This window comes from Lycium ferocissimum, chromosome 5 (assembly GCF_029784015.1).
Source record: "Lycium ferocissimum isolate CSIRO_LF1 chromosome 5, AGI_CSIRO_Lferr_CH_V1, whole genome shotgun sequence".
NCBI lineage: Eukaryota > Viridiplantae > Streptophyta > Magnoliopsida > Solanales > Solanaceae > Lycium > Lycium ferocissimum.
In genome coordinates this window covers 986,519-1,012,053 of record NC_081346.1, presented here as the reverse complement: position 1 = coordinate 1,012,053, position 25,535 = coordinate 986,519, and the positions used below count along the sequence as shown (strand labels likewise).

Genomic DNA, 25,535 nt, shown 5'->3' with positions numbered 1-25,535 from the left:
ATATTCTTTAGTGAATAACCAAAATATGTTAATTGATAGAAAAGAAGAACAAATTGAAAATGAAATAAATGAATTTAGTTTATTTGAAATTTGCTAAAGTTTTATATTATGTATGGAATAATCATTATGTTTTTTAGATAAAGGCAAATTGGATTCGTATCAAGCAAGTTGCCACAGGTTGCATATGGAAATTGGCGTAAAATTGGAAAGAAATCATCCATTTTAAGAAAAGGTATCCCATTATTTTTCCTTCCATGTCTCGTTTTATTTACTCCTCTCTCTTTCTTTTCCTTCTCTAGTAAGCAATTATAAGAAGTACTCTGATTTGATCTTTTTATTATAGTATTATTGTTTACATTTATGTGATAGGAGATAGTGTAATAACAGGAAAATGATTTACAAGTACCAGAACGTGTGAAAGAAGAAAAAAAGAAAAAAAAAGATGTGGCCAGTTCGTGAAATGTGAACCCTATGATTAAGTCTACATAATAAACAGTGCCACGTTATTTTCACATTAGGATCTTCTATTATTAATATTTTCCTATTTTACAAATTGGCGGTCCACATCGGTGGTCCAGACGTGGTGGATTCTTATTCGTTAAAGACTTTTTAATAAAAGGTAAGAAAATTTCCACAGATTTATAAAAATCAGAGTTATATAAAGAATAAGGTGGAGAATTATATTTCTTGCCATTCATTGGTAACGCCTAGCTGGAAATCTATTAATATACGGCCTAAATTTAATTGACAGCACAATCGCTGACGTGGATTCTCCAAACCCTCACTCAATCATTCAGAGTTTTTTATCCTTTCTTTTTATACTCCGCATCCCCTCTCATTTCTCACTTTTGCTCAGGAAAAAAAAAGAATTTTCCTGGAGGAGGAAAAAAAATTCCATACTTTTTGTCTGTTTCTATCATCTCTGCAATTTGTACCTATTGACTTTCTTTGTTCTCTAATAAATAATTTCTCTGTTATCGAATCGGAATTTCAGAGACTGATTGAGAAGCTAGAGTACATTTTTTGTGTTTTGTGATATGTCTTTCATGGTTACTTTTTTTGTTCCTGAGGAAACAAAGGAGGAAGAAAGCGATTGGGAGAAAGAACGATAAAAAAACCGATTTCTACTTCTACTATAATCCTCTTCTCGGAGATAAGCAGAAGTTGAGAAAATCACTATAAAAACTTTTATAGTTTTGTGTATAAATATATTCGTATCTCTGTTTCGATCTCTACTTCTGCAGGTAATACTTTTTATTTTTGTGGAAAAAAAAAAGAGTTAATGGTGAAAAACACGGCTGAAATATGGCTTTTTTGCAAGTTTCACAGCCGAGTGTACTCTTTTCTTACTTGAACTATTGCTATGTAGGTATTAAAACACACGTAGAAGCTGATTAGGCCAACTATCACCTATTTCTTTTTCTATCACTATCTATGTATTAAAACACGCCTAGAAGTTAATTAGGCCAACTATAAGTTATTTCCTATTCATAAAACTATCACCATCTACTCAATTAGGTATGTGGTAATACAAATACAATGATATTTTAGCTATAATAGAGTAGATGGTGATACTTCACGTGGGCAGAGCGAACAACTGAAAGTTAGAGCGTGAAACTCGCGAAAAAGTGATAGTTCATGTGTGTTTTTTTTATCATTATCATCCTTATAATTATCAGTTGAGAAGATATTGACGATTTTTTAACGTTTTCAGTTTGACGATAAACGATGTCGACGACCGTAATCAGTGAGTCAGCGGTGGTGATGAACGCTACTGAGGCACAAACTGCCGTTACCGCAAAACTAACGGCGCCGGTGATCGAGGTTGATTTCGCGAAATGCGATTGTTGCGGATTGACGGAGGAGTGTACTCTGGCTTACATAGAGACGATCCGCCAGAGGTATTCTTAGAATTATGCTTTAGAACGTGCCTACAGTAACTTTATTTTACTGCATTAGTTTTTTGAACGAATCTTACTCTCTCCGTTTTAATTTATGTGAGAGTTTTCTTATTAAACTTTGAAGCTAAAATGGATTAGATTAACTCAATAGTTCAAGATTAAAACTTGTATAGTTGAAAACTACATAAAAAGTACTAGTATAAGTTAGCAACCTTTTCTCATAACAATTTGGTAACAAAACACTTCTTAAAATGTTGGTCAAAGTGCATGCAGTTTGAAAAAGTGAAAAGTATCACATAAGTTAGGATACAGAGAGTAGTTAATAGGTTGTTAGCTAGTTATCTCTATCTACTTTTGATTAGTTAGTTGAAGATATGATTTTGTAGAGATATTGTTACTTTAAGTTCCTTATAAATGCATAGCTTACCAAAGCTAATAAAAGAATTTCCTTTGACTGCATTGCAGTATTTTTCTTTCATCCTTTCACTGTTATTTCCCTAATTTCTTTGTTAAAAACCAACAGGTATCAAGGTAAATGGATATGTGGATTGTGTGCGGAAGCTGTGAAGGATGAGTTGATGCGTTGCGATAGGCTAATCAACGCGGAAGAAGCCTTGAATCGTCACCTCAATTTTTGTAAGAAGTTCAGTTCATCTACTCCTCCACAGGATCCAACTGTTCACTTAATCGCTGCGATGAGGCAACTACTAAGGAGGAGCTTGGATTCACCTAAATCGCTTAGGTCGATGCCATGTAGTCCGACGAGGAACAGCAAAGAGATGCAGCCTAACGTGTTGGTTCGAGCAGAGAGTTGTATTCCTACAATCTCTTTGGTGGATGCTGCTGCTGCGTATGATGCTATGGAAATGGATCAGGATTCTGCATGAAGGTGATAAGTTTTAGGTTTAATGAAAAAAAAAAAAAATTAAGGAGAAAAAAACTCTTTTAACTATGCTTAATTTGCTCCAAAGTGTAAACACAATAGAACTAGAATCGTTTGGAGGTTGTGATGGAATGGATATCATTTTTGCTCTAATTTTGCTGCTGGTCGCGTGATTGAAGTGAATTCTGTGTGCTTTAGGGATGTTACAGTTTTGACTAGCTCGCTCTTATTGTTCACCTGTAAATATTTGTTAGAAAAGCATGTTTTGATTGAAAAGCTACTATTGTGGTTCTCTTCGTGAATATGTGTCGCTATTCGCAGCACTACTTTTTTGTATGATTTCCAACTTTCGGTTCATAATTCTATTTTGTGTGCATGCTGAATTTCAAGTATCAGATGGTTAAATGGAAAGATAAATTGAAAAACAATGTATAGGGGGAGGTAGCGAATTGTAGTTTTCGTCAGTGAAATGAATAAAGGAAGAAAAAATAGTATTTTTCTCTGTGGTTAAATCTTTCTTCATATTACTGTGTGGTTTCAATTTAGCTGAAAAGAGCGAAGCAGAATGTCTAGCCAAATATAAATAACAGGCTTAGAAGAGGAAAGCCTCTGGCTTTTATTGGCTTATGAAGATAGCAGAGAAAGTATGAATTAGGTACCAAGAACCCAAAAATGAGAATAAGACAATGCCTTGTGTGAGTACATGCTTGTGACTTCCCCATGTACGAAATAATACTGAGTTTGAGATTAGAGGGAATGGGCGTACGTGAAACTAATGCATGTCTACCAATAGAAAGTTCAATTTGTGGGCCTAAGATATAATGTTTGTCACACGGTTACATGCTAGTATAAGGGAGAGGGATGGTCATTTGCGTGCTAGTACAGTGGTTAATATTTTGATGAAGACTTGTGATAAGGATGTAGCGTAACACCTCCAAGGGTTTGTTAGGATGGACATGTTCCAGGCTTTACACGGCCTGAAGTATATCCATATTAGTCGAGACTTCAAGTAGATATCGGAGGATACTGGGTGGGAAAAAAAAGGATATAGCATAACGATTAATAAAATGGGTGAAACTTATTGAAGTAAGGGATCATATTTCGCCCGGGTACAAAAATTGATATTTCTTTTATTTGCCTAAAATTTGGTGGATAGGGTTATCTTATACTCCTTCCGTCGCAATTTATGTGGGTGTGACCTCCTTTCGGATTTCGAGATTCAAACAAGTCTTGTTTTTACCGTATTTTTTTTATATATCTTTTAAATTTTAAATTGTCAATTATTGTGACTTATAGTACTTCTTACATAATTTCTAAATATGTAAATTTCAAAATTAAATTATTTGACTCTCGAAATTCGAACTGTGCCACATAAATTGGGACAAAGGGAGTACTTATATTGATTGAAAGAGAGCAAGTGTCCTGATAAAATAGTAAGGCATGCACAAACGAACTCAAACACCATCTTTAGGGGAAATGTTAAATATTAATTGAAGCTCTTGGCCAGGTCAGGATATCCTGCCGTTCTTTCCGGGAAACAAGTATGGTCACTGATAATAGCGGTGTGCAGCCAGGTAATCTACACTCACATCACCTTAATCTGGTTATATGGTCCCATCCTCTTTTGTTCTATTTGGACAAACTCCAGTCATCTATTCTCTATTATGGTCTATCGTAATCTTTTGACAGTGAACTACTGGCATACAGTTTAATATGTGCAATATGGATATATTGATTGATAGAGCTTATCTTCCCTCAACATTATTACCACAATAATAATAATAACTAACACTCCGGGCAAGGCTAATGAGATCCAAACAGTTCAAACTGCAGGCAAACTTGCATGATTTTTGGATTTGTTAGGTTGATTCTTGTATGAATAGTATGATAAAACAATTGTATAATTGAAAGAGATGTTGCTTTTGGACTTTGATCATAATAAATAAATAAAGACTGTAGTATTCTCTACTTTTAATGCACCTAAATTCGTAGGAGTATATAAAAAAAAATGGGCTGCCCATCATATTCCAACTTTTGTAACTGCTAGTTTGATTTTTCAAATATCAACCGAAGTTGTCTATACGTGTCATGAAGTTTCCAGATGAGGATCTCGAGGACCATGTGGACAATATAATCACTTCCATTATTGGAAATAACATATCAAAATGATTGACTAACATAAACCTACTAGTGGTTTACAGAAGATTAATTATGGAATTGACTGCTAACCACCAATAATGCAAGTTTAGCGTTTTAGTTATGAGATTAGGTTAACAACTCTTCAAATAAAGCATGATAGCCAAGAAATCTCATTGATTGGGCAACCTGATAATGATCACTGATAACACTTGGTTTATAATACATCATTTTTATTGAGTTGCAAGGAAGGTACATTATATAAGTGATTCCGGGCCAATTACAAGCACCTTATAGGTTTGAATTCACGAGTGAACCGAGTAGATCTGCACCTGAAACAACACTAGCATTCTTTAGAACACGAGAAATCTAAAATGCTACAAGATACTTTAGCATATAGTAATACAATAACTGACCAATTTCACTAGCCAAAATTGATTCCTTGCGCCAATGGTAGTTCACTCCCGTAGTTGATTGTACTGCAATGACGGGGAATAACCCAAGTAGGTCAGCATAAAATGTTACTCCTCAGATTATAAGATACTGAAATCTATGATAATTACAACATAGCAACTAATTCAAGACGATTGGGGTCATTTGGTAGGAGGATAAGTTATCCCATGTAGATGGGATTGAGTGGGATAAGATGGGATTACTAATCCCACCTTTTATCCCATCTACATGGAATTGGATGGGATATCAAAAAAATTATCCCACCAACCAAACATAGGATTAATTCCAATCCCATATGATTAATAATCTAGCCCATCCTAACGACAAGTGTAACACAAAGCAATAAGTTAGAACGGTGAGCTTCCGCAAATGCAGCATGCAAATGTATTAAATGACAGCGCGATGAAATGTATGTGTAGTTACCAAGTTGAGCGTCTCATATATTGCTTCCAAGAATCACTTCCTGCCTCACGGCCACCACCAGTACCTTTTTCACCTCCAAAAGCACCACCAATTTCAGCTCCATTTGTTGGTATGTTTACATTGACGATGCCACAATCACTTCCTTGAGCTCTGCAGCACATATAGGCATGAGATAACCAGGGTTATAAACGAGAAGGAAAACTCATCTAAACGAACATGCTCAATAACATTATAGATTGCTTACCCAATCCACTTAAATATAAATTCTGGATTTCGGGTGAAGATGGAACTACTTAAACCTTGAGGGACAGAGTTGTTAATTTCAACTGCCTCTTCGAAAGTCTGCAAGCAGAAAGTTTGGAATGAGAAATTGAATACCAGAGAAGTTTTACCAAATACGGGACACAACGCTATTGGTTATCTCGAAAATTCAATGCCTTCGAAAGGAAATACCTTAAACTTCATTACATAAAGAACTGGACCAAACAATTCTTCCTTCACAATTTCGGCTTTTGGAGAAATTTCAACGATTGTTGGATGCACAAAGTTACCCTCAGATTCTATGACTGAACCACCTGTAAGGATCTTTCCACCCTGCAAAACATTCATTTTAGAAAAAAAGTGCAACTCACACTTTTCCCTCTGTTGAAAAGGGAAAAAAATCCAATTCCAATATATGGATGTAGTCTCAAGTCCCAACTCCTAAGTCCAGCTGAGTAAACAAAATGCGGTCTCCATTTTCTTTTAAAAATTATTATGACCATTATGATCTGACATTTACTAGAGCTAATCAAATTGTTAGACAAACTCTTGTCCATTTGGAACAACTGTTCCCACCATCAACATATATACGAAGGGGTGAGGAGAGGGAAAATAAATGCCAATTCAGAAATAATTAGGGGAATGAAATTCTCAAGAAACTGGACATACCTGGGACTTGATATTTTGTATTCCCTTCTCGAAGTTTTCCCTAGAAGTACGAGTATGCACTGGCCCAAGTAAGGTACCGTTTTCTAAAGGATCCCCTATCTTAACTTGCTTGTACACCTCCACTAGTGGTTTAAGAACCTTCTCATATACTGTCTCATGAACAAGCTTCATGCAGAAAAATATTTATGAAGAAACAGTAAGAAGTTCTGAAAGAGAAATCTTTAAACAGAAAATTGAATGGAATTTTAAACAATTAATGCAATACCAGTCTCCGACATGTTGTACAGCGCTGACCAGCCGTACCAACAGCAGCAAACAAAACAGAACGAACAGCAAGTTCAATGTCTGCATCATCCATTACTATGATGGCATTGTTTCCACTTAGTTCTAGTAGACATTTTCCAAATCTCTGACTTACTGTTTGCTGAACTGCAAGACCAACCTATTGGCACAAAAGAAATAAACCCACACATGGAAAATCATTAAAGCAAGTTGTATTTCGATATGCAACTTTTTGGTAACTAAATTAAAAGACAAGCTTTATCAAAGTTATGGAATAAGAAGGAATCTAATAAAATTCCAACATTCTTCTCTTCTCCCTTTCTTTTGCTTTGCTTCTTTTATTTTGAGATTTTAGGTTGTATGACTTGTTGTGCATGGTTGCAGATCCTTCGGGTGTTTTTGTCACAAAAAAATTATTTACTTGTCCTAGAAAAGAAATGTTTGTAGTGTCACTTGCACACAGAAGTAATGAAAGCCAAAACCGCCTATTTTAATTTTGACCAATAAACCACAAACCAGACCTACATATCCATTTAGTTTCAGAATCAACTCTCTACCATCTTCTTTTCAAGTCCTGTTAATATTCTCTGATTCAACTAGCCAGACAAGCCAAAGTAGAAAAGTAAACTAAACAAGAAGATGGATAAAATAGCAATGCAGTAGTTTTTTTTCCTCCAGCTCTACAAACACGATTCAACATTTTTTAATAGCATAAGCATCTCTACCTGTTATTAGCTTTAGTTGAAAATTTTAACTTATCACTACTATCCATAAACTGGTATGTTCTTCTTTCTCCAAAATATACTTTTACTCAAGAACAGCTAGGAAAAGAAGAGAGATACAGACATTTATGTACCTATATCATGATTTCTGGAGCCTTGATATCAAGTTAATAACAAATATAGGAAAATTAAGAAACTTCAATCTATTACTTTTTCATCTCATATCAAAGAGTGCAATAGAAGTTTCCTAGAGATGAACCTACAAAACCAGGCAGCCTACGTTTAGGTATGTGTAGTGTCGAGAAGCTGGAAAAATATTTGAAAAGGTAAATCCAAGTTAAAGTAACAGGGAAATACTGACACAGTATTAGCTGCATCGGAAACCACTTGATGAAAAGACAAACAGGCATGTTAGCATAAGGACAGAAAAGTCACCTTTGAGCTCCCAGTGAACGAGACTAGAGGAATTCGTGTGTCCTTTGCTATTGCTCCACCAATTTCAGCTCCACCGCAGAAGGCAGTAAAAATTGAACCAGGTAAATTGTTTTTCTCCAATACACTAGCCACAATTTTTGTCAATGCTATGGTAACCAAAGGTGTTGTTGGAGCACCTTTCCTGTGAACATGGCATAAAATCCCAAGATTAGAACACCCAAATAACATTAAGACATCAGACATCCTCGAAGCGCAAATTTTCTTTTGGAGATTGAAGAAAGAGTTGAAAGATTAGGCATTTGCATAACCCTAAAAGCATCTGCTCCATCCCTCCCAACTCAATTGCGCACTTAACCTATTACGGTTATTAAGACGGGAACTGAAGCTCTGCTTTTCTATTTTTTGAACTTATTTGGATGCGAAGAATTCTGTTTTAGAGCCAGTTATAGCAATATAACTCAGCTAAGATTCAGCTGCAGCACGAATGCCAAAAAATCAGGTTAACATGGTTCCAGGGTAAGAGAGATTCAATACTCCTGCTTTGAAAGACTAAGGCAATGATTACTTTCAACATAAATGTGTCAATGATGATGTTCAAACTATAGTGTGGCAACAATTACCCAATCAATTTGAGCTCAGCATTAGGTAGAAGTTCAAGTTATCAATCTAAAAAAGTTCAAGTTATCAATCTAAAAAAATGTTCAACCGTCAACCCAACTATCATTGACAAAAGCCCTTCAATCATTTCTACAATGGACACCACCTCTTCAAACCTTGAAAATAAAGTGACAGACTTACCAGACAACACAGTTGCCACAGACCAGCGCAATACATGCATTCCATCCTGAAAGAACATGACACATAAATTTAGAACAAAATAAGGTGGATATCGATACTTTTCAAACGTTTACTTGGAAAGCAGGGGTTGGATGCCCCTCCATATCAGCTTTTCAGCTCATAAAAACTGGGCAGAAAAGAGGAATTAGATGTCTTTTATCCTTCAGACCATACCAAAACAGCTAAAGGTAAATTGTAAGCATCCTAAATCAATTAATTTATACGTCTTTAGCCTTCCTGAAGCTAATGGGGAGGGCAAGTTTTCATAGTGCTGCATAAATCCATACTGGATTCGATTCTGTAGTACATTTTACAACAGCCCTGAAGAACAGGAAGCAAAGCGGAACCAAGTATGTAGACAGGAGAGCTTCGAGAACACTCAAAGAAACTCGCAAGGCAATAAAAGCAGAGAATCAGAAACGGAAGTAGTCCAAAATTTCAATGGCTTACCAAGTACAGCACATGGGAAGTTGAAAGCCGTGATTACACCAACTATCCCAAGAGGATTCCACATCTGTGCACAAAAATTACATTGGGAAGATCAAAAACTAACATAACAAAAATTTGAGAAATTCCTGAGTTTAGAGCACAAATGTCAGCACACCTCCAACATCATGTGGTTAGGGCCTGTCAACAAATAAATATCGTTAATAAAAGGAAGTTAGGCAAAAAATCAGAAAATAAACACCATCTTCAATAGCATAAGACTGTAAATCTGCTACTCCTAAAGAACATTTGCATCCCAATAGTCAGCAAAAGCTTATCAACCTTTCAAACAGGACCTACCCAGATCACCAAAAAGTATTTTAAACTACAAACGAGAAATTACAATTGCAACAAGACCTGCTTAAAGATTGCAAATTTTGCTAGTCAGAGAGCAACAAAGTAAGGAAGCGGGCTCACGTTCAGAAGGAATAACGGATCCATTCAGCTGTCGACTCAATCCCACAGCAAAATCACACATATCAATGACTTCCTGCAGAGTTAAGCCACAAAGTCAGGGCCTATGCACAGATGGATAACCTAAGACATTTGAACACTTAACATGGACTATGTACACCTAGTAGCTCTGCCATTTACAATTCAGTTATAAAAAGACAAGGATAAAGGAACGTCATTAAAAAAATAGTTAAAAGACAGTTATGAACATGAAAAAAGAGCTTGAAAAAGTTCATACACTAAAGCTAGCGCATTAGTTATTTTTTCTTTTTTTGGGGCAGTGTTTCAGGCAAAGCCTCTGCTTATGTAACCATGCTACACCAACACTTGCAGTCACTGATAGTCAGATACAAAATTTACTGATTCTCTTACACTGCCAATTACGATGAGCACCAGCACACTCAAAACTTTAAAAAAAAAATTGAACCAACGGCTAAGTAAGAGGTATGCCAAATAGCTTCCATTAGTTGATCTGAAAAGGAGATGACTCTAATTGTCAGAGGAACCCTTTGAGTGAGAATAAAGATATTCAACATCTTAGTTGTAGATGGCTTCCTTGGGAAAGGATTTGTCACTTTGTCTTTAAGCCCCAAAGTACAATATAATTGATAAGGTATAAAGGAACTTCAACAGGGACCCCATTATATGATAGCAGACTGATGTGGTACATCCACGCCATTTAGGTTTGGTATATAATGAACCAAATCACACAAGCTCAACCAACCACCAATAGATAAACAAGTTAGAAGCTACGATCCGAACTTTAATGTGTTCAAGAGCAATTAGTATAGCTTTCATTGTAAACACAAAAAGTTTCCAACTGTAAAACTGTTGTTCAACAATTTTTTGGACACTTTATAACTCTATTGTTGAATTGTTTACATACTTGAACCTCCCCGATTCCTTCGGGAAGTATCTTTCCCATTTCCAGTGAAACAAGCCGACCAAATTCCTGAAGGTTCGCTCGGAGTGCATCACCTATCTGTCTAACAATTTCACCTCTTTTTGGTGCAGGAACCTGCAACATAATAAAAGCATCATCAAGCCAGTGAAAGTGCGGATAAACATAGAAAATAAGCATTGGTGAATGACATTTAAACTAACCACTAGGTAATCATAATGGAAAAAACGTATCCCCTAAATAAGTAAATCATAGTTCAGTCGAACATCTCTATAACAACATAATTTGTTCCGTTACTTTTCGGCTGTCATAGAGAACTTTTTTTTTTTTTTTTTTTGATGACAAGGGAACCCGCAGCCGCTACCCTTCGGGTGCGCACGGGGTAAACCCCGCTTCTGTGCAATAGCTCGCAAACTGTCATAGAGAACATATTATATAACATGAAAGATCGGTTCCACAAAAAACATGGCTTTTATAGTAAAACGTTGTTATAGAGGATGACTGTTATAGCAATATTAGTAATATTGCTATAGTATGTGAATATTAGTAATATTAGTAATTTTTAGTACTTATACGACCAATTATTTTCTAATATTAGTAACTTTTACACATAGCCGAAGAAAGATTTATGGTTTTATTAGTGAGTGATGAGCATACCTGCACCCAAACCTTAGCTGCTTCAGAGCAAGCTTGCATGCCTTCTTCATAATCCTGTGCAGAAGCTTCAACAACTTCCGCAATCGTCTGTATACATTAGACTAGCTTTTAAATCATACATACATTAATTTAATGAAACGAAACAGATTTTCCACTAACCAGTCAAAATCAAAAACCCTTGAAAATACTCAAACAGACTGCTACAACTTTTAGATCAAAACTGGAAAATGAGTGAAATTAGGTCCACAAAGTAGCTTTAAGTTATACATACTATTATATTTATGAAACAAAACCGATTTTCCACTTACCAGTCGAGATAAAATACTACTGAAAATACTCACAATTTTAGATGAAAAAAAAAAAGTTGGCAGAACTGGAAAAAAGGATGAGTGAAATTAAGAATAAACCTGGTTGTTAGCGGGATTAAAAGTAAAGATTACGGGGCCACTAGCTTTAGATTATACATATTATTCTAATGAAACGAAACCGATCAAAAACCCTTAAAATACTCAAACAGACTACTATATAATTTTTAAATGAAAAAAAAAAAAAAAAAAGTTGGCAAAACTGGAAAAAGAGTGAAATTAGGTTAACCTGGTTGTTGGCGGCATTAACAGTAAAGATTACGGGGCCACTGGCTTTAGATTATACATATGTAAGTTTAATGAAACGAAACCGATCACAAAACCATTAAAAATACTCAAACAGATACTACAATTTTTAGACGAAAAAAAATGTGTTGGCAAAACTGGAAAATGAGTGAAATTAGGTTATAACCTGGTTGTTAGCGGGATTAACAGTAGAGATTACAGGGCCAGTAGCTTTCCAGGTTCCATTAACATAACAACCTTGATTTTTGGGGCCAATTCCAATCTTCTCGAGAAACTCGTACTCTTTCTTAGCAAAACTCATGATGATTTCTTCAATTTCACACAAAGGAATTTTGAACGGACACGATTACTCCGATGAAATCAATGGTAGAGAAGTGGCGAAACACTGGAAGAAATATAGAGAAGAGACGTATCAGAAGAGAATTGAGGAGTAGGGACACGGATTTTTTGTTGTATGTGCAGATGGATCAATATTATTATTATAGTGAAGACTGAAGATGAGAGACGTTATCTTTCAATATCATATTATGATAAGTACACAGAATAGAGTAACAATGTGGCAATTGCCTAATTTAACGTTTTTGGACTCATCCGCTCTGTCTAGACAAATACTGTCTTATCCTCATTTGCTCTTTCGTCTAATGAAAGTAATCTCTTTAACAAATATCCCTAAATATTTCTAGTTCCTTTTTTCAACATTTGGGGACCTCTTATTACAGTTTCAGTACGATAAAATGTTAAAGAGTACGTAATATTTGAAAAGCTAGTTTTTTTATTTTTATGACAAGTTGTTTGGATCAATTTGTGTGCATATCTCAATTTATTTCATCGAATACGTATACATACATAACCATAGTCAAGAACTACTTGCATTTCATCAATTCCTCCTAAATTTTGTTGTTTGGCTTTCTAATTCATGGTTTCACCAATGTACACGATTTCAACCAGGCAGCATAGAATTCATGCCTAAATTGCACTCATTTGAGAGAGCTAATAGTAGTCAGTAGATATATTACAATTTAAATAATTCACAAGAGAATATCTGCAATCTTTTGAAGACGTATTCTGTTTCTATTTTGTTCTAAAAAAATTATCTGGAGTGTCAGCTGGATCTTATGAAGGAGTCTTCATTTTGCATTTAACATTCTTAAATAAATTACAAAAGAATCATCATTTTTTTTTTCTGTACATGAATTTAAGAAAAAAATTACTTACCTTTTATGATGTATCCATATCTTCTAGTATCTGATCTTCTTATTCAAGGAATGGGTCCAAATAAAGCCTACGTGGATATGCAGGAATGGCAAAAAGGAACCAACTGATATATCAAAACGTGGCCCAATAAGGCCCACCATTGAACTCCCAAATCCCACTTATTTCTATTGATGATCACGTAAAATCAAGAACGACACTCGCAAAAAGTAGAATTTTCTGGTCCTCAACGGGGAAGATTCCTTGTACGAGTGAAACTAGTATTTCAACCCTCAAATGAAGAAAAAAAAAAAAAAAAAAAAGGGGGGGGGGGGGGGGGGGGAGGATAAGCTAATTTATTAGTGAGTTTTGCTTCTGGAAAGACAAGTTAACTCCACAAAGCAGAAAAATTCTTAGATATCGCTCATTTCTGAGGTAATGATAAGACACTTGAGAAGGAATGCTGAAAAAGGCTTCAATTTTATCTTGCATAGTAATACTAGCGCCTTCTAGTTGAAATTTCCAACTATAAAGTATAGTGAAGTCACCGCCATTCCGATTTTTATTGTGACAAAGTAAAGTATTATAATAGAGTCAAATTAGATTCAAGAGTACCAGAAAAGCGGAGGAAATAAGGTAAGAACTTACTCGCACTCGACATTTATATTGATCTAATAAATACATGACGCGTGTCTTCATATACATTTTATCATTAAATGTTAGATGATTAATGCATATTCTTTTTTTAATTTATCACCAAATCATAATAAATTAGAATGATATGATATAACCACATAAATTTTTTTAGTCTTGAAGTAATAAGCACCACTGCAATTCATTGGCATGATTCACGACACTCCAATATTCTCCTTGCTGTAGTACGGGCAATACTGTGAGAAAACGTCGGTTCATCCTCTCGTAGAAATCCTTTTTTAATCATTGCATAGTGGACACCATTATTCGAACCAGCTAAAAGAGTAAACTCCTAACAAATATCTAAATATTTCTCTGAACACTAATAACATGCAGTGACGGAGTTAAAAGTTTCACTAAGAGGTTCAAAATATGAAGAAGTAAATACATAAAAAAATCAAAAGGGGTTCAACATCTATTATAAATATATAAAAAAATAGTTGTAACCATGTATAACTGTATAATTTTTCACCGAAGGAGGTTCGGATGAAATCCCTAGATCCTTCTTGGCTCCGCCTCTGATAACATGTAGCTTACCTACTATTAAAGGTTGTTATGCAATGATAAATACTCTTTTATCTTACACAAAGGTCTCAACTTCGAACCTTGTGAATGGATCGCCTCTCGTAGAAAACGCTTTATCCTTTAAAATGAGACTTTCCAATGACAACTAAAATTAATCAGCTTCCAAAACATATGTCAAACACCTAGAGGAAGCCAGAAGGCAAAATTGCGTCTTACCTACTATTCCATCTCATTAATCTAATCCTTCTTTATGTGGGTCCAAAATCAACGTGGATATGCGAGAATGGCCAAAAGGGCTGAAAATGAACCAACGGATATCTATAAACGCGGCCCAATAGGCCCATCAAATCAGCTACCCATCTCTCTATTTTATCACTATCACTACCAGAAACTAGTTTGCTCTTGCAGACTCTTCAGTGATGGCACCTTCTTTTTCTTCTTTCTTCCTCTTATTTTTCCTCTTCCTCAACTCTCTAGCATTTTCAGTCCAATCTGACGGTCCCAAGACTTTCATAGTCCACGTGTCCAAATCTCACAAGCCCCATGTCTTCACTACTCACCATCATTGGTACTCTTCCATACTCCAATCAGTCTCTTCTTTCTCACAACACTCCCCAAAAATCTTATATTCTTACGATCGTGCTGCCCATGGTTTCTCTGCCCGTCTTACCGCCAGGCAGGCTGACCAGCTCCAGCACGTTCCCGGTGTAGTCTCGGTCATCCCTGACCGGATACGCCAACTTCATACAACTCACACACCTACCTTCTTAGGCCTAGCAGACTCATATGGAATTTGGCCTAATTCCGATTATGCTGATGATGTCATTGTTGGCGTCCTCGATACAGGTATCCGGTGGCAGACACCCCTTCGCTGAAAATTACACTATTTAGCTATGTCAAAATTGTCGCATGATTCTAGTAATACTTGTTTACAGTGCTAAAGGATGTAAATTGACACCCTTTCCAATCAAAATATTTTCTATCGAGATTTCTTTCTATATATATATAGAATATTGACAGACTTTTCTTAGATATTCGCCGGAAAATTACACCATCTAGCTATGAATTTTTTTAGCATTATGTATAGATATTATATGTTGACTCCCCTTATTTTCTCTAATTGTCTACTTTTTTATACTTTGATACCTCTTTAATACAATTCCTGGCTCTGCCACTACAGGTATCTGGCCTGAAAGGCCGAGCTTTTTGGGCGAGGGGCTTTCTGCCGTCCCTTCCGGTTGGAAAGGGAAATGCGAGACTGGACCGGACTTTCCTGCAACTTCGTGCAATCGTAAAATAATCGGTGCTCGATTGTTTTACAAAGGCTACGAAGCTGATCGTGGTAGTCCAATAGACGAATCTAAAGAATCCAAATCTCCAAGGGATACTGAAGGACATGGAACACACACTGCTTCAACTGCAGCTGGATCTGTTGTAGCTAATGCTAGCTTTTACCAATATGCGAAAGGTGAAGCTAGAGGTATGGCTATAAATGCCAGAATAGCAGCTTATAAGATCTGTTGGAAAAAAGGGTGCTTTGATTCTGATATACTAGCTGCAATGGATCAAGCCGTCGCGGATGGAGTACACGTCATTTCTCTTTCCGTTGGTGCGGACGGTTATGCACCTGAGTATGACACTGACTCCATTGCTATTGGTGCTTTTGGTGCTTCAGAACATGGGGTTGTCGTGTCTTGCTCTGCTGGAAATTCTGGTCCTGGTGCATCCACAGCAGTCAACGTTGCTCCTTGGATTCTCACTGTTGCTGCTTCGACTATAGATCGGGAGTTTCCTGCAGACGTTATCTTAGGAGACGGTAGAATATTTGGTGGCGTATCACTGTATTCAGGAGATCCCCTGGATGATGCACAACTACCTCTTGTTTATTCCGGCGATTGTGGAAGTCAACTTTGTTATCCAGGAAAACTGGACCCTTCCAAAGTTGCTGGAAAAATTGTATTGTGTGATCGAGGAGGAAATGCTAGAGTAGAGAAAGGAAGTGCTGTTAAACAAGCTGGTGGTGTTGGTATGGTCCTAGCAAACTTAGCTGACTCTGGAGAGGAACTCGTTGCAGATTCACATCTTATCCCGGGGACGATGGTTGGTCAAAAAGCCGGTGACAAAATAAGGGATTACGTCAAATCTGATCCAAAACCAACGGCCACGATCACTTTCAGAGGAACTGTTATCGGAAAATCACCGTCTGCTCCACGTATTGCTGCATTTTCAGCCCGAGGACCCAATTATGTGACGCCGGAGATCCTTAAACCGGATGTTACTGCACCTGGAGTCAACATTTTAGCTGGATGGACCGGATCCGTTGGTCCAACAGATTTGGAAATCGACAAACGAAGAGTGGAATTTAACATTATATCTGGGACATCCATGTCTTGTCCTCATGTAAGTGGATTAGCTGCATTACTCAGAAAGGCCTACCCTAAATGGACCACAGCAGCCATTAAATCAGCCCTCATGACGACAGCTTACAATGTTGACAACTCAGGCAAAACCTTAACGGATCTTGCTACGGGCCAAGAATCGAATCCGTTCGTTCATGGGTCGGGGCATGTGGATCCGAACAGAGCACTGGATCCGGGTCTTGTTTATGATATCAACATGAAAGATTATGTTGATTTTCTTTGCTCCATTGGTTATGATCCAATCAGGATTTCACCATTCGTGAAAGATACTTCTTCGGTGAATTGCAATAAACATAGTTTGGCTAGTCCTGGGGATTTGAATTATCCATCATTCTCAGTTGTTTTCATGAGTGAGAGTGTTGTAAAATACAAGCGGGTGGTTAAAAATGTTGGGAATAATGCAAATGCGGTGTATGCGGTGAAGGTAAATGCACCAACATCGGTGGAAGTGAAGGTGACTCCCAGTAAGCTCAGTTTCAGTGAGGAAAAGAACAGTTTGTCGTATGAGATTAGTTTCAGCAGTAAGAGCAGTGTTGGATTGGAGAGAGTGAAGGGTCTTGAATCGGCATTCGGGTCGATTGAGTGGTCTGATGGAACTCACAGTGTGAGGAGTCCAATTGCAGTGAGTTGGCTACACTCCTCTGCTGCCTTTTAGTTTGTTAGATGATCATGACTATGGAGAAGATAATGATTAACTGCAGATCTCCAATGGCCAAGATGCGGCTGATGAAAAGTTCAAGATGGAAATATCGAAGAACCCTCTGCCTGGTGAAATAAAGTTAAGAATTTCAGTGTAGTCCTTTTTTTTTCTTCTTGTTTTTGATTGAAGCATGAAGGTAAAGAACACGTGATTCTGTCTCTATTTGGGTCAATATTGTCAGTTTGATTAATTTGGAGTTCTGTCTTGACTGGTGTTTTAAAAGACGGGAGCGTAAGAGACATTTTACATATGTCTCGGCGAGGCGTAAGCCTCCATGAATATTTAATTTTTAATATTTCATAAAATAGTATAATTACAATAAATATTTTTAAATAGGTAAAATTACATTAAAAAATTAAAAAAAAAACTATATATGTGTGTGTGCGCGCGCGCGCGTGCGCATGGGGGCTTGATCCTCACAAAAAACTAATCAAAGCAATCTATTTTACGTCACTTGCAACTTGTTCGGCTGTTAAAATTAGATCCGCTTGTCTAGGACTCGATCTTGGTACTAGTCCATAACGATCAAAGTCGAAGCGCGAGCCTATTAGTGAAGCAAATTCAATGAAGCAACAACTGATACCATAGAGAAGCGGCCATAAACTAGAGAGTCTTGACCAATTTAAAAGATCATTTAATGTAGTTGAAATAACTGAATTTTGGGTTGTTCGATCAAGTAAAGGAAACTGAATGGAATTCATAACTGTCTCAATCTTATTTTTTCCGTTTTTCTTTTTATTGTCTAATATATAGCATAATTTTACAACTTGTTATTATATATATATATATATATATATATATAACATAAAATGAAATGCAACTCTAACATCTTAACTTTCAAACAGTAAAAAGATCACAATTTCTTAAAACAATATTACTATCATACTATTCATTTTATCTCCCTAGAAGCAAAAAATCAATAAACTTTACAGTATTATGATTAATACGTAACTCCTTCATGAATTAAAATAAAACTACTTTCAAATAGTGAAATAATAAAATATGATAATTTTGATATATAGGACAAAAGACCAATGACAAGTAAAATTGTACAATTTGGCTATGTATTTTTAAAAGATATATTAAGTGATATTTACCCTCACGATGTTTTCAAACAGTAAATATGCAATACTACAACTTATTATTTGAGTTACATCCAATCTTCTTATTTCTATAGATGAAAAACTATTAAATATCATTCATTTATTAGAGAATTACGAGGGTCAACGATTTTAATTAATGAATTTAACATATAATTTATGTAAGAACTGTTAGGCGAGCTCCGAGCTTTGAGCGTTAGGCGTGTTTACGACGTATAGTCAGGCGCTTAGGGCGTAAGCGTTACAGGAATTAAGCCCCGCACATGAACCCCAAGCTGTTTTCACAGTGCCCCGCCCCGAGGCGAGCCCCATGACGAGTCCTGAAACTGCCTTTTAAAATACTGATCTTGACTATCATCTGTTACAACCTGATAAGCAAAACGAAAGCAAATCTAGATGCTGTCAACTTGCTTCTAAGATTTCTTGGACTTTGCAACAAGATTCATACAGTCCTTCAGCAAAAATTCATAGTCCTTCAGCAATTGGACCTGTACATAGAAAGCTATGCGCATCAACCCAATCAAAGGCAATACATGCTTCTGTTTGGTTAAAGGGAAGGCAATGAAAATGTATGCCAAGTAAATTAATACACTGGTGTCATTGTTCATAGATATCACGAATCCACAGCACATTCTTATATTAGGCTACTAGAAGGTGCATTGGCCTTGATGTAAAAGTCGACGTAACTTTTGAAATACTAGGGCCTTCAATCTCAAGCATGCAAATACAGGCAGCATCAAACGAATGACAAAAGATTCTGTAAACAACTTTAGAGGAACAAGAAAAAGAAAATACAATATTAGCATCTATTGAAAGTAAAATAACATTGGCTGCCAGAATGCTAGTGGTTCTGGTTGATGGTTTTTCCAAACAGTATAATTAACATGCACAAATTTGACTTCAGTAATGTGAAGACCAGAATCACAAAGCTCTCTAATAAAATCCTACCAGATGGTCGAAGCAGACTCGGAACAAAAGGCACTTTAAACAAGTATTACTAGAACAAACTAACAGTCAAAGACATTATACTGCAACAGCGTAATAGCCTCTCCTGCCACTTGTTGAATCCTCTAGTGACCATACTTCTGAAATTCCCACTCACTATTATCTGCAATGTAGGAAAGAAAATTCCAACAATTATAATACATTTAACAGGACAACTAAACAGCGCCAAAGAAAAAGTTAAATAACTACCTAATGGACACACTTGACGGGTTTTGAGCCAGCGACTGATGCAATGGAAGTGGAACGCATGGTTGCATACACCTGTGATAAAAAAAATCAAGATACTTATAAACCTCCAAAAGGATAATTCTAAACCTAGCAATATAATTAAGTGAAAAACAGAGCTTAGTCAACAGGGTAAATGCTTAAAGAAAAAAAAAAAAACCTCCCACCTCTGTAGAGCAGGGCGAATATGCAAGAAGAAAAGACAAATGAAAAACACATGTGGAGTTGCGTGTTGGGAATTGGAACATGAAAGAGGGAGAAACAGAGGGGGAGTGTATCACAGAACGTTTACATCTTATTTAAATAGATAATATAAGTAAACAAATAGTTAAAGCTACAGCATATTAGGACTCACATATTTCCCAAAGCCAGCCTGAGTATAGTTATAATGACATGAAATGAGCCAAAAAAAAAAAAATGGTTAAATGAAGCTGATACTATAATAGACCGGTGGGTGGAACCAACAATGATTTTAAGTATTTTTAACAATTGGATTAAAATGACCCATTCGAGCCTATTCCCTACCGATATCCATTGTTCTACTTTAGATAGAAGATTCAAATGGTTTCGATGAATTTGAATTTAGCAGAAAAGGGCTACCATTTTTTTTGTTGAGAAACTGGTACTGTTGTATTCCTCAGCATTAAGGGTATGCTGGCAACCTAGAAAAGGGCTACTATTATATGTATATTATATTCCAAAAGAACATGACAAAATAGAAGGAAGAGCACTTCTAGACGAGGTCGCGACTAGGCGCTCCTTTCATAATAATAGACTGATTAACAGTTCTCTTTCTTTTTGGGGGACAACTCCCTCTAACCAATCCATAAATATCCTTCACTAGATCACTCTTGACAGATCACCTCCTCCCATAGTATGTAATGTGCTTTTAAGTGAAACGCGGAAAACATCTCTTCGAAGCCAAGCGAGTGGGGCCCTTAGTAGGCTCAGCCTAAAAGGTTTTGAAATACATGGGCATAAGCTAGGTCTTGAGCTCACCAAAGCTTAACTTGCACGGCTCAAGCTCGACTAGAATCGACAATAGAAAAGCTTTGCTCAAGGTTGACTAATTAGTTGCAACTAAGTACGTTGTCTTTTTATATAAACCACTTCAATAGTCAAATAAAATCTTAAAGTTAAAAAAAGAATAACATCCTGAGTCATATGTATTACTGAGTGCTGTGACCTCTCAAACTCATTCAAAAGTAACTTTTTTACCTACCTCCATGAAGAATCAACCCGAGGGAGCTCAGATATGATTTTGTAACCATTTCGCATATATGTATAATTTCAAGAATTACCATGTTTCTAAGAGTGAGGATTTTTCCACCAAATTTATCACAATCACTATGATCAAAATGTTTTTTCTTTCACAAACAATGCTGACAAACTTAAAGAGAAATATAAGGAAATCCAAATTACAAGAATTAAACTAGACTAGAAGAAACAGACCTTGAATTGCAGTTTGGAAGGAATCTAAAATTGTATTGGCACTTCTAGTCAACAAATGAGAAAGAAATTCGGATGAACTTAGTAATCGAGTTTCTATCTCACTAATTTTTCATTCTTTTTTTGCTTGGTTTTACTCTTCCGGGCATGATCTTTTATAAGTTCAAGGGAAAAGAACTCTTGGATCAATGCATTGATCTAGAGGGCACCATGTTCTCAATCAGCTTCAGCCAATGAAAAGAAGATCTTGGAAGAAATTTCTGACAAAATCACTGAAAAAGAAGCAAAATGGGTGGAAGGACAAAGGAAGGAGAGAATGGAAATGGAGGTATATACATGCGATCATTAGCAATAAGAAGAGCACAACACAGCAAAATATGCTTGGATCAGCAGAGCCAACACTCCTAAATATCCAGCATGCTCCACACAAAAGTTCTCACCTTGTCTCAATTACAAGAAACCCTTCCCTCCCTTTCCTCACCCTATTCCCAAAAGAGGTCCACACCAATAATCCTAAAAAATTAACACCTATCCACTTTTCTGATAACCTATTATAAAATTCTTAGCAAGATTTTTTTTGTGTTAGAATTTGGAATTAGAACTTAGGTTTTTTCAATCCGTTTGACTTTTGGTTCTACTGATAAGTAGTTTGAGCAAATAAAATCGTAATGAAAGAATTAGTTGATTGGTTCGCCATTGTTAATTAAAGGTTCCCCTCTAGATATAGGGGTTTCGGAATGGGGACGAAAGTGGTAGAAATAAACACCACGTAGAAACTCTCAAGTCTCGAGCCTCGTCAGAATAACCAACCATAATAGAAATTAGAAAGAAGACATGGAGAAAGGAGTACCAAAGGGGAAAGACTATGTGCAGACTTAGAAGCAAAAGAAGGTGAATACATTACAAAAGTTTCAAATAGATGGAAGTATAAAGGAGAAAAGGACAGCAATGGAGGGATATACATGTGGTCTCTGGCGATAAGAGGGGGGAGATAGGAAAAGGCTAAAAAGAAAGATGAGATGGATTTATTAACAGATATGCTTAGATTGTGCACACCACAAATAGATATGCTTAGCTCGAGGATGATAAAAGACAATGAATCACTTTGTTATTAAGTGAAAGAGTAGACCAAAGCTTTGAGGATAAAGGATGTTTGGCTCTTTTAAAACAAATGGAAAGTAATTCTTTAGGCAATAAGAATCAAGTCTGATTATAACTTATTCACCATAAAATATACAATATGCTAATGTATATATAAAGATGCATACAGCTGATATGTCCAGGCATTATCTCATTAGACAAGCAGAAAGCTCTTTCGAGATGACATACTCACAAGGCACAATTACAACGAGTTATGCCACCACCAACCAGTATCAAAGCATCCATTAATGAAATTTAGATAAACAAACAACGTACCCCAAGCAACGGTGCACTCCTCACTCGTAGCACTAGCTTGATTAGCTTGGCACTCGATACCTGTTGACAAAAAAAGCTCCACATAAATCCTCAAAAAACAAATAGAAAGGTGTAAATTTTTTCTTTTCTATTCTAAATCAAAACAAAGATTTGAAAGCACTCACATAGATCCATAATATGATTCCTGCAAATAGCACAGTTGTCTACTACAATATCTGCATCCACAATTTCACCAAACCACATCAGATTCGATCATGACAAATAAACAAAAAACAACAAAAACATACCCAGTGTAATCCCACAAGTGGGGTCCGGGGAGGGTAGAGTGTATGCAGACCTTACCCCTACCTTGGGAGGGAGAAAGGTTGTTTACGATAGACCCGCTCAAGGAAAAGCAATTCAAAGCAGTTCGGAAAAAGAAATAACGGAAGTGAAGAAGCCATGGAAAAATACTATAGAAAGCATGCCAAAGCAGTCTGTAAAAGTAACAGTAACTACCATATAACAATGCAATAACCGAATGTTCATATTAAAAAAAAAAATAAAAAAAATACCATAGTCGAAGTAGAAGAAACAACAGATAATAACAGAAATCGAAGGACAAGAAACTACAAAAGTAATACTACCAGAGGCGGATCAGGGATTAAATTCTACGCGTTCAATCTTAAGATTCTTAGCAATGAACCCTTCGGGCCATTGAAGGGGAGCTGGGTTTACCCTGTGCACACCCGAAGAGTTGCGGTTGCAGCTTCCCTTGTCTCATATAAAAGAAAAAAAGATTCTTAAGCATTGAACCATTATTATTTTAAAGTTATGGGTTCATATCTACTATTTTTTACAATTTTAGTAATTCTTCAGACATAAATTTATACTCAACGTCGAAAGTTATGGGTTCAGTTGATCCCCTACCTAGAATGCTAGATAGGCCTCTGAATACTACGACTACTAGTATGGAAGGATAAGCGAGACAACGCTCAACTACCTAGTAACTTTCTAACCTTCTAAACTAATAGGTGTGATCATAACACAAACAATCAACAAAATACAAAAACTTGAGAATCAGGAAATCAAAGAAAAGGGGAAAAACGAATCCCAGCCCAAAGAGCACAGCGTTCCACTTTTTGATCTGTGTGTTAATGGTCAAAAACAAACCTGAACTATCAGCTTTTCGCGAGTTTCATACTCCAACTATGAATTGTTAACTTTTCGAACCTGAACTATCAACATCTATATATTAAAACACACCTCAGTTGTTCCCTTTAACTACCTGATCTGTGTGTTTTAATACGTGTATGGTGAAAAGGAAACAACTAATATAGTTGGGGTGTAAAACTCGCGAAAAGGTGATAATTCATAGTGTGTTTTTGACCATTATCTCAAATTGCAAAACGTATGAATCAGGAAAAAGAAAAGGAAGAACGAACCCCAAGCCCAAAGAGCAACAGCGTTCCACTTCTTGATCTCAAAACGCTTAGGTTTCTTAGTGGAAGAAGATGGAGCAGATGTTGATGAAGCTGCTGCTGCCACGTTGGATTCTTCACTTGCGGGAACCATCTCCACGTCTGTATCCATTATTATCAAGAAACCTAAAGTGCAAATTATAGGGTTATCGATCTCACAATATTTTTTTCTTCGCTAAGTGGAATTAGTATTCAAGTCTAGTATTCTCTTGAACCGCTTGTTATAGGATTTTTCTGCGCTGAACTTGGTATAGTTAAGGACAGGTTTGCCGATTGAACCGGTCCAACACTACTTATAATATATATTGGGCCGTTATAAAGCCCAGGTTTATATAAAGGCAAACAAATTCTAATTTTGGGCCTCCCTACAAGAATTGAATTAAAAACCAAGATGGGCCGATTCCTAGTTGAGGGTCATTTGCAGTTTCTGTCTAGACTGTGTGATGGTCTTTAATTTTTGGCCCTCATAACAAACTACTTTTTTGAGTGCGTAAGTTATATTTTTTCAAATCGTAATATCCCATAAGTTATGCTCCTTGCCCTTAAATAACTTATACTTCACTAGGCATAAGTTTAATTTTGAAATATAAAAATTAAAGACCAGTCCATTTGAAGGACATAACTTAAAGACCCACCCTTTTGAAGGACAAACCGTGCAATTTCTTCATCAAGAAGCAGTCTGGCAAAAGAACCATTAAATAGAAAGTGCTCTGTTTCAAGAATTTACTGATCCGATTAATATGATTCAATAAGACACATTAAAAATATCAGAAAGAAATAGAGTTTTCTTCCATCGCCGAGCAGTATTGGGTATTTATTGGTTTGATTAATCCGAATTTACATTATGTTGATCCTTTTTGGGGTGGGGGGAAGGGGGGGGGGGGGGAGTTACATAAATACAAGTAAATAAGTAAAATATTTCATAATCTACAACTATTAACTAAAATTACATAATCTACCATATATACTCTATATTTAGGGTATATGCATGATTTTATACCATAAATAAAAAAAAATTGCTATGAATAAAAGGCTAATAATAAAGAGTTTCCTATATTAGTGATAATCAAATTAAATACATATTAAAACACATTAATTACTTTTCTAAACATCCCAAGATACTCAGCTAGCATTTTAATCCATAAAATAGTATACTATTGTTTATATGATATATATTATACAATTCCTTGAACAAGTATATATATTCTTGTACTTATATATTACGTATATTTCACTATTAT

At 36.1% G+C, this 25,535-nt stretch overlaps 4 protein-coding genes across 5 annotated transcripts; 2 read left to right on the top strand and 2 right to left on the bottom strand.

The window, feature by feature from the left end:
- Nucleotides 1–836: 836 nt before the first annotated feature.
- Nucleotides 837–3,139, top strand: LOC132055298 (uncharacterized). The gene is made up of 3 exons (XM_059447035.1): nucleotides 837–1,244; nucleotides 1,715–1,901; nucleotides 2,425–3,139. The coding sequence occupies exons 2-3, from the start codon at nucleotides 1,729–1,731 to the stop codon at nucleotides 2,786–2,788; spliced, it is 537 nt and encodes a 178-aa protein (XP_059303018.1). The 5' UTR covers nucleotides 837–1,244; nucleotides 1,715–1,728; the 3' UTR covers nucleotides 2,789–3,139.
- Nucleotides 3,140–5,064: 1,925 nt separating this feature from the next.
- LOC132055297 (aldehyde dehydrogenase family 7 member B4) lies at nucleotides 5,065–12,610 on the bottom strand. Of its 2 annotated transcripts, none has more exons than XM_059447033.1 (14): nucleotides 12,277–12,610; nucleotides 11,500–11,586; nucleotides 10,828–10,959; nucleotides 9,906–9,978; nucleotides 9,607–9,629; nucleotides 9,453–9,516; nucleotides 8,964–9,009; nucleotides 8,166–8,346; nucleotides 6,992–7,168; nucleotides 6,727–6,891; nucleotides 6,250–6,390; nucleotides 6,041–6,138; nucleotides 5,797–5,946; nucleotides 5,065–5,399 (listed from the first exon to the last, which is right to left on the bottom strand). In XM_059447033.1, the coding sequence occupies exons 1-14, from the start codon at nucleotides 12,409–12,411 to the stop codon at nucleotides 5,345–5,347; spliced, it is 1,527 nt and encodes a 508-aa protein (XP_059303016.1). In that variant the 5' UTR covers nucleotides 12,412–12,610; the 3' UTR covers nucleotides 5,065–5,344. The 2 variants fall into 2 exon arrangements, with proteins under 2 accessions (XP_059303016.1, XP_059303017.1); XM_059447034.1 differs by lacking the exon at nucleotides 12,277–12,610 and adding an exon at nucleotides 11,907–11,967.
- A 2,273-nt stretch (nucleotides 12,611–14,883) lies between these two features.
- Nucleotides 14,884–17,861, top strand: LOC132055296 (subtilisin-like protease SBT1.4). The gene is made up of 2 exons (XM_059447031.1): nucleotides 14,884–15,365; nucleotides 15,700–17,861. Exons 1-2 carry the CDS (start codon nucleotides 14,939–14,941, stop codon nucleotides 17,592–17,594), a joined length of 2,322 nt encoding a protein of 773 aa, XP_059303014.1. The 5' UTR covers nucleotides 14,884–14,938; the 3' UTR covers nucleotides 17,595–17,861.
- Nucleotides 17,862–19,484: 1,623 nt separating this feature from the next.
- Nucleotides 19,485–24,566, bottom strand: LOC132055295 (RING-box protein 1a-like). Its single transcript, XM_059447030.1, has 5 exons — nucleotides 24,259–24,566; nucleotides 22,999–23,049; nucleotides 22,835–22,894; nucleotides 19,934–20,005; nucleotides 19,485–19,847 (listed from the first exon to the last, which is right to left on the bottom strand). Exons 1-5 carry the CDS (start codon nucleotides 24,404–24,406, stop codon nucleotides 19,810–19,812), a joined length of 369 nt encoding a protein of 122 aa, XP_059303013.1. The 5' UTR covers nucleotides 24,407–24,566; the 3' UTR covers nucleotides 19,485–19,809.
- Nucleotides 24,567–25,535: the final 969 nt, after the last annotated feature.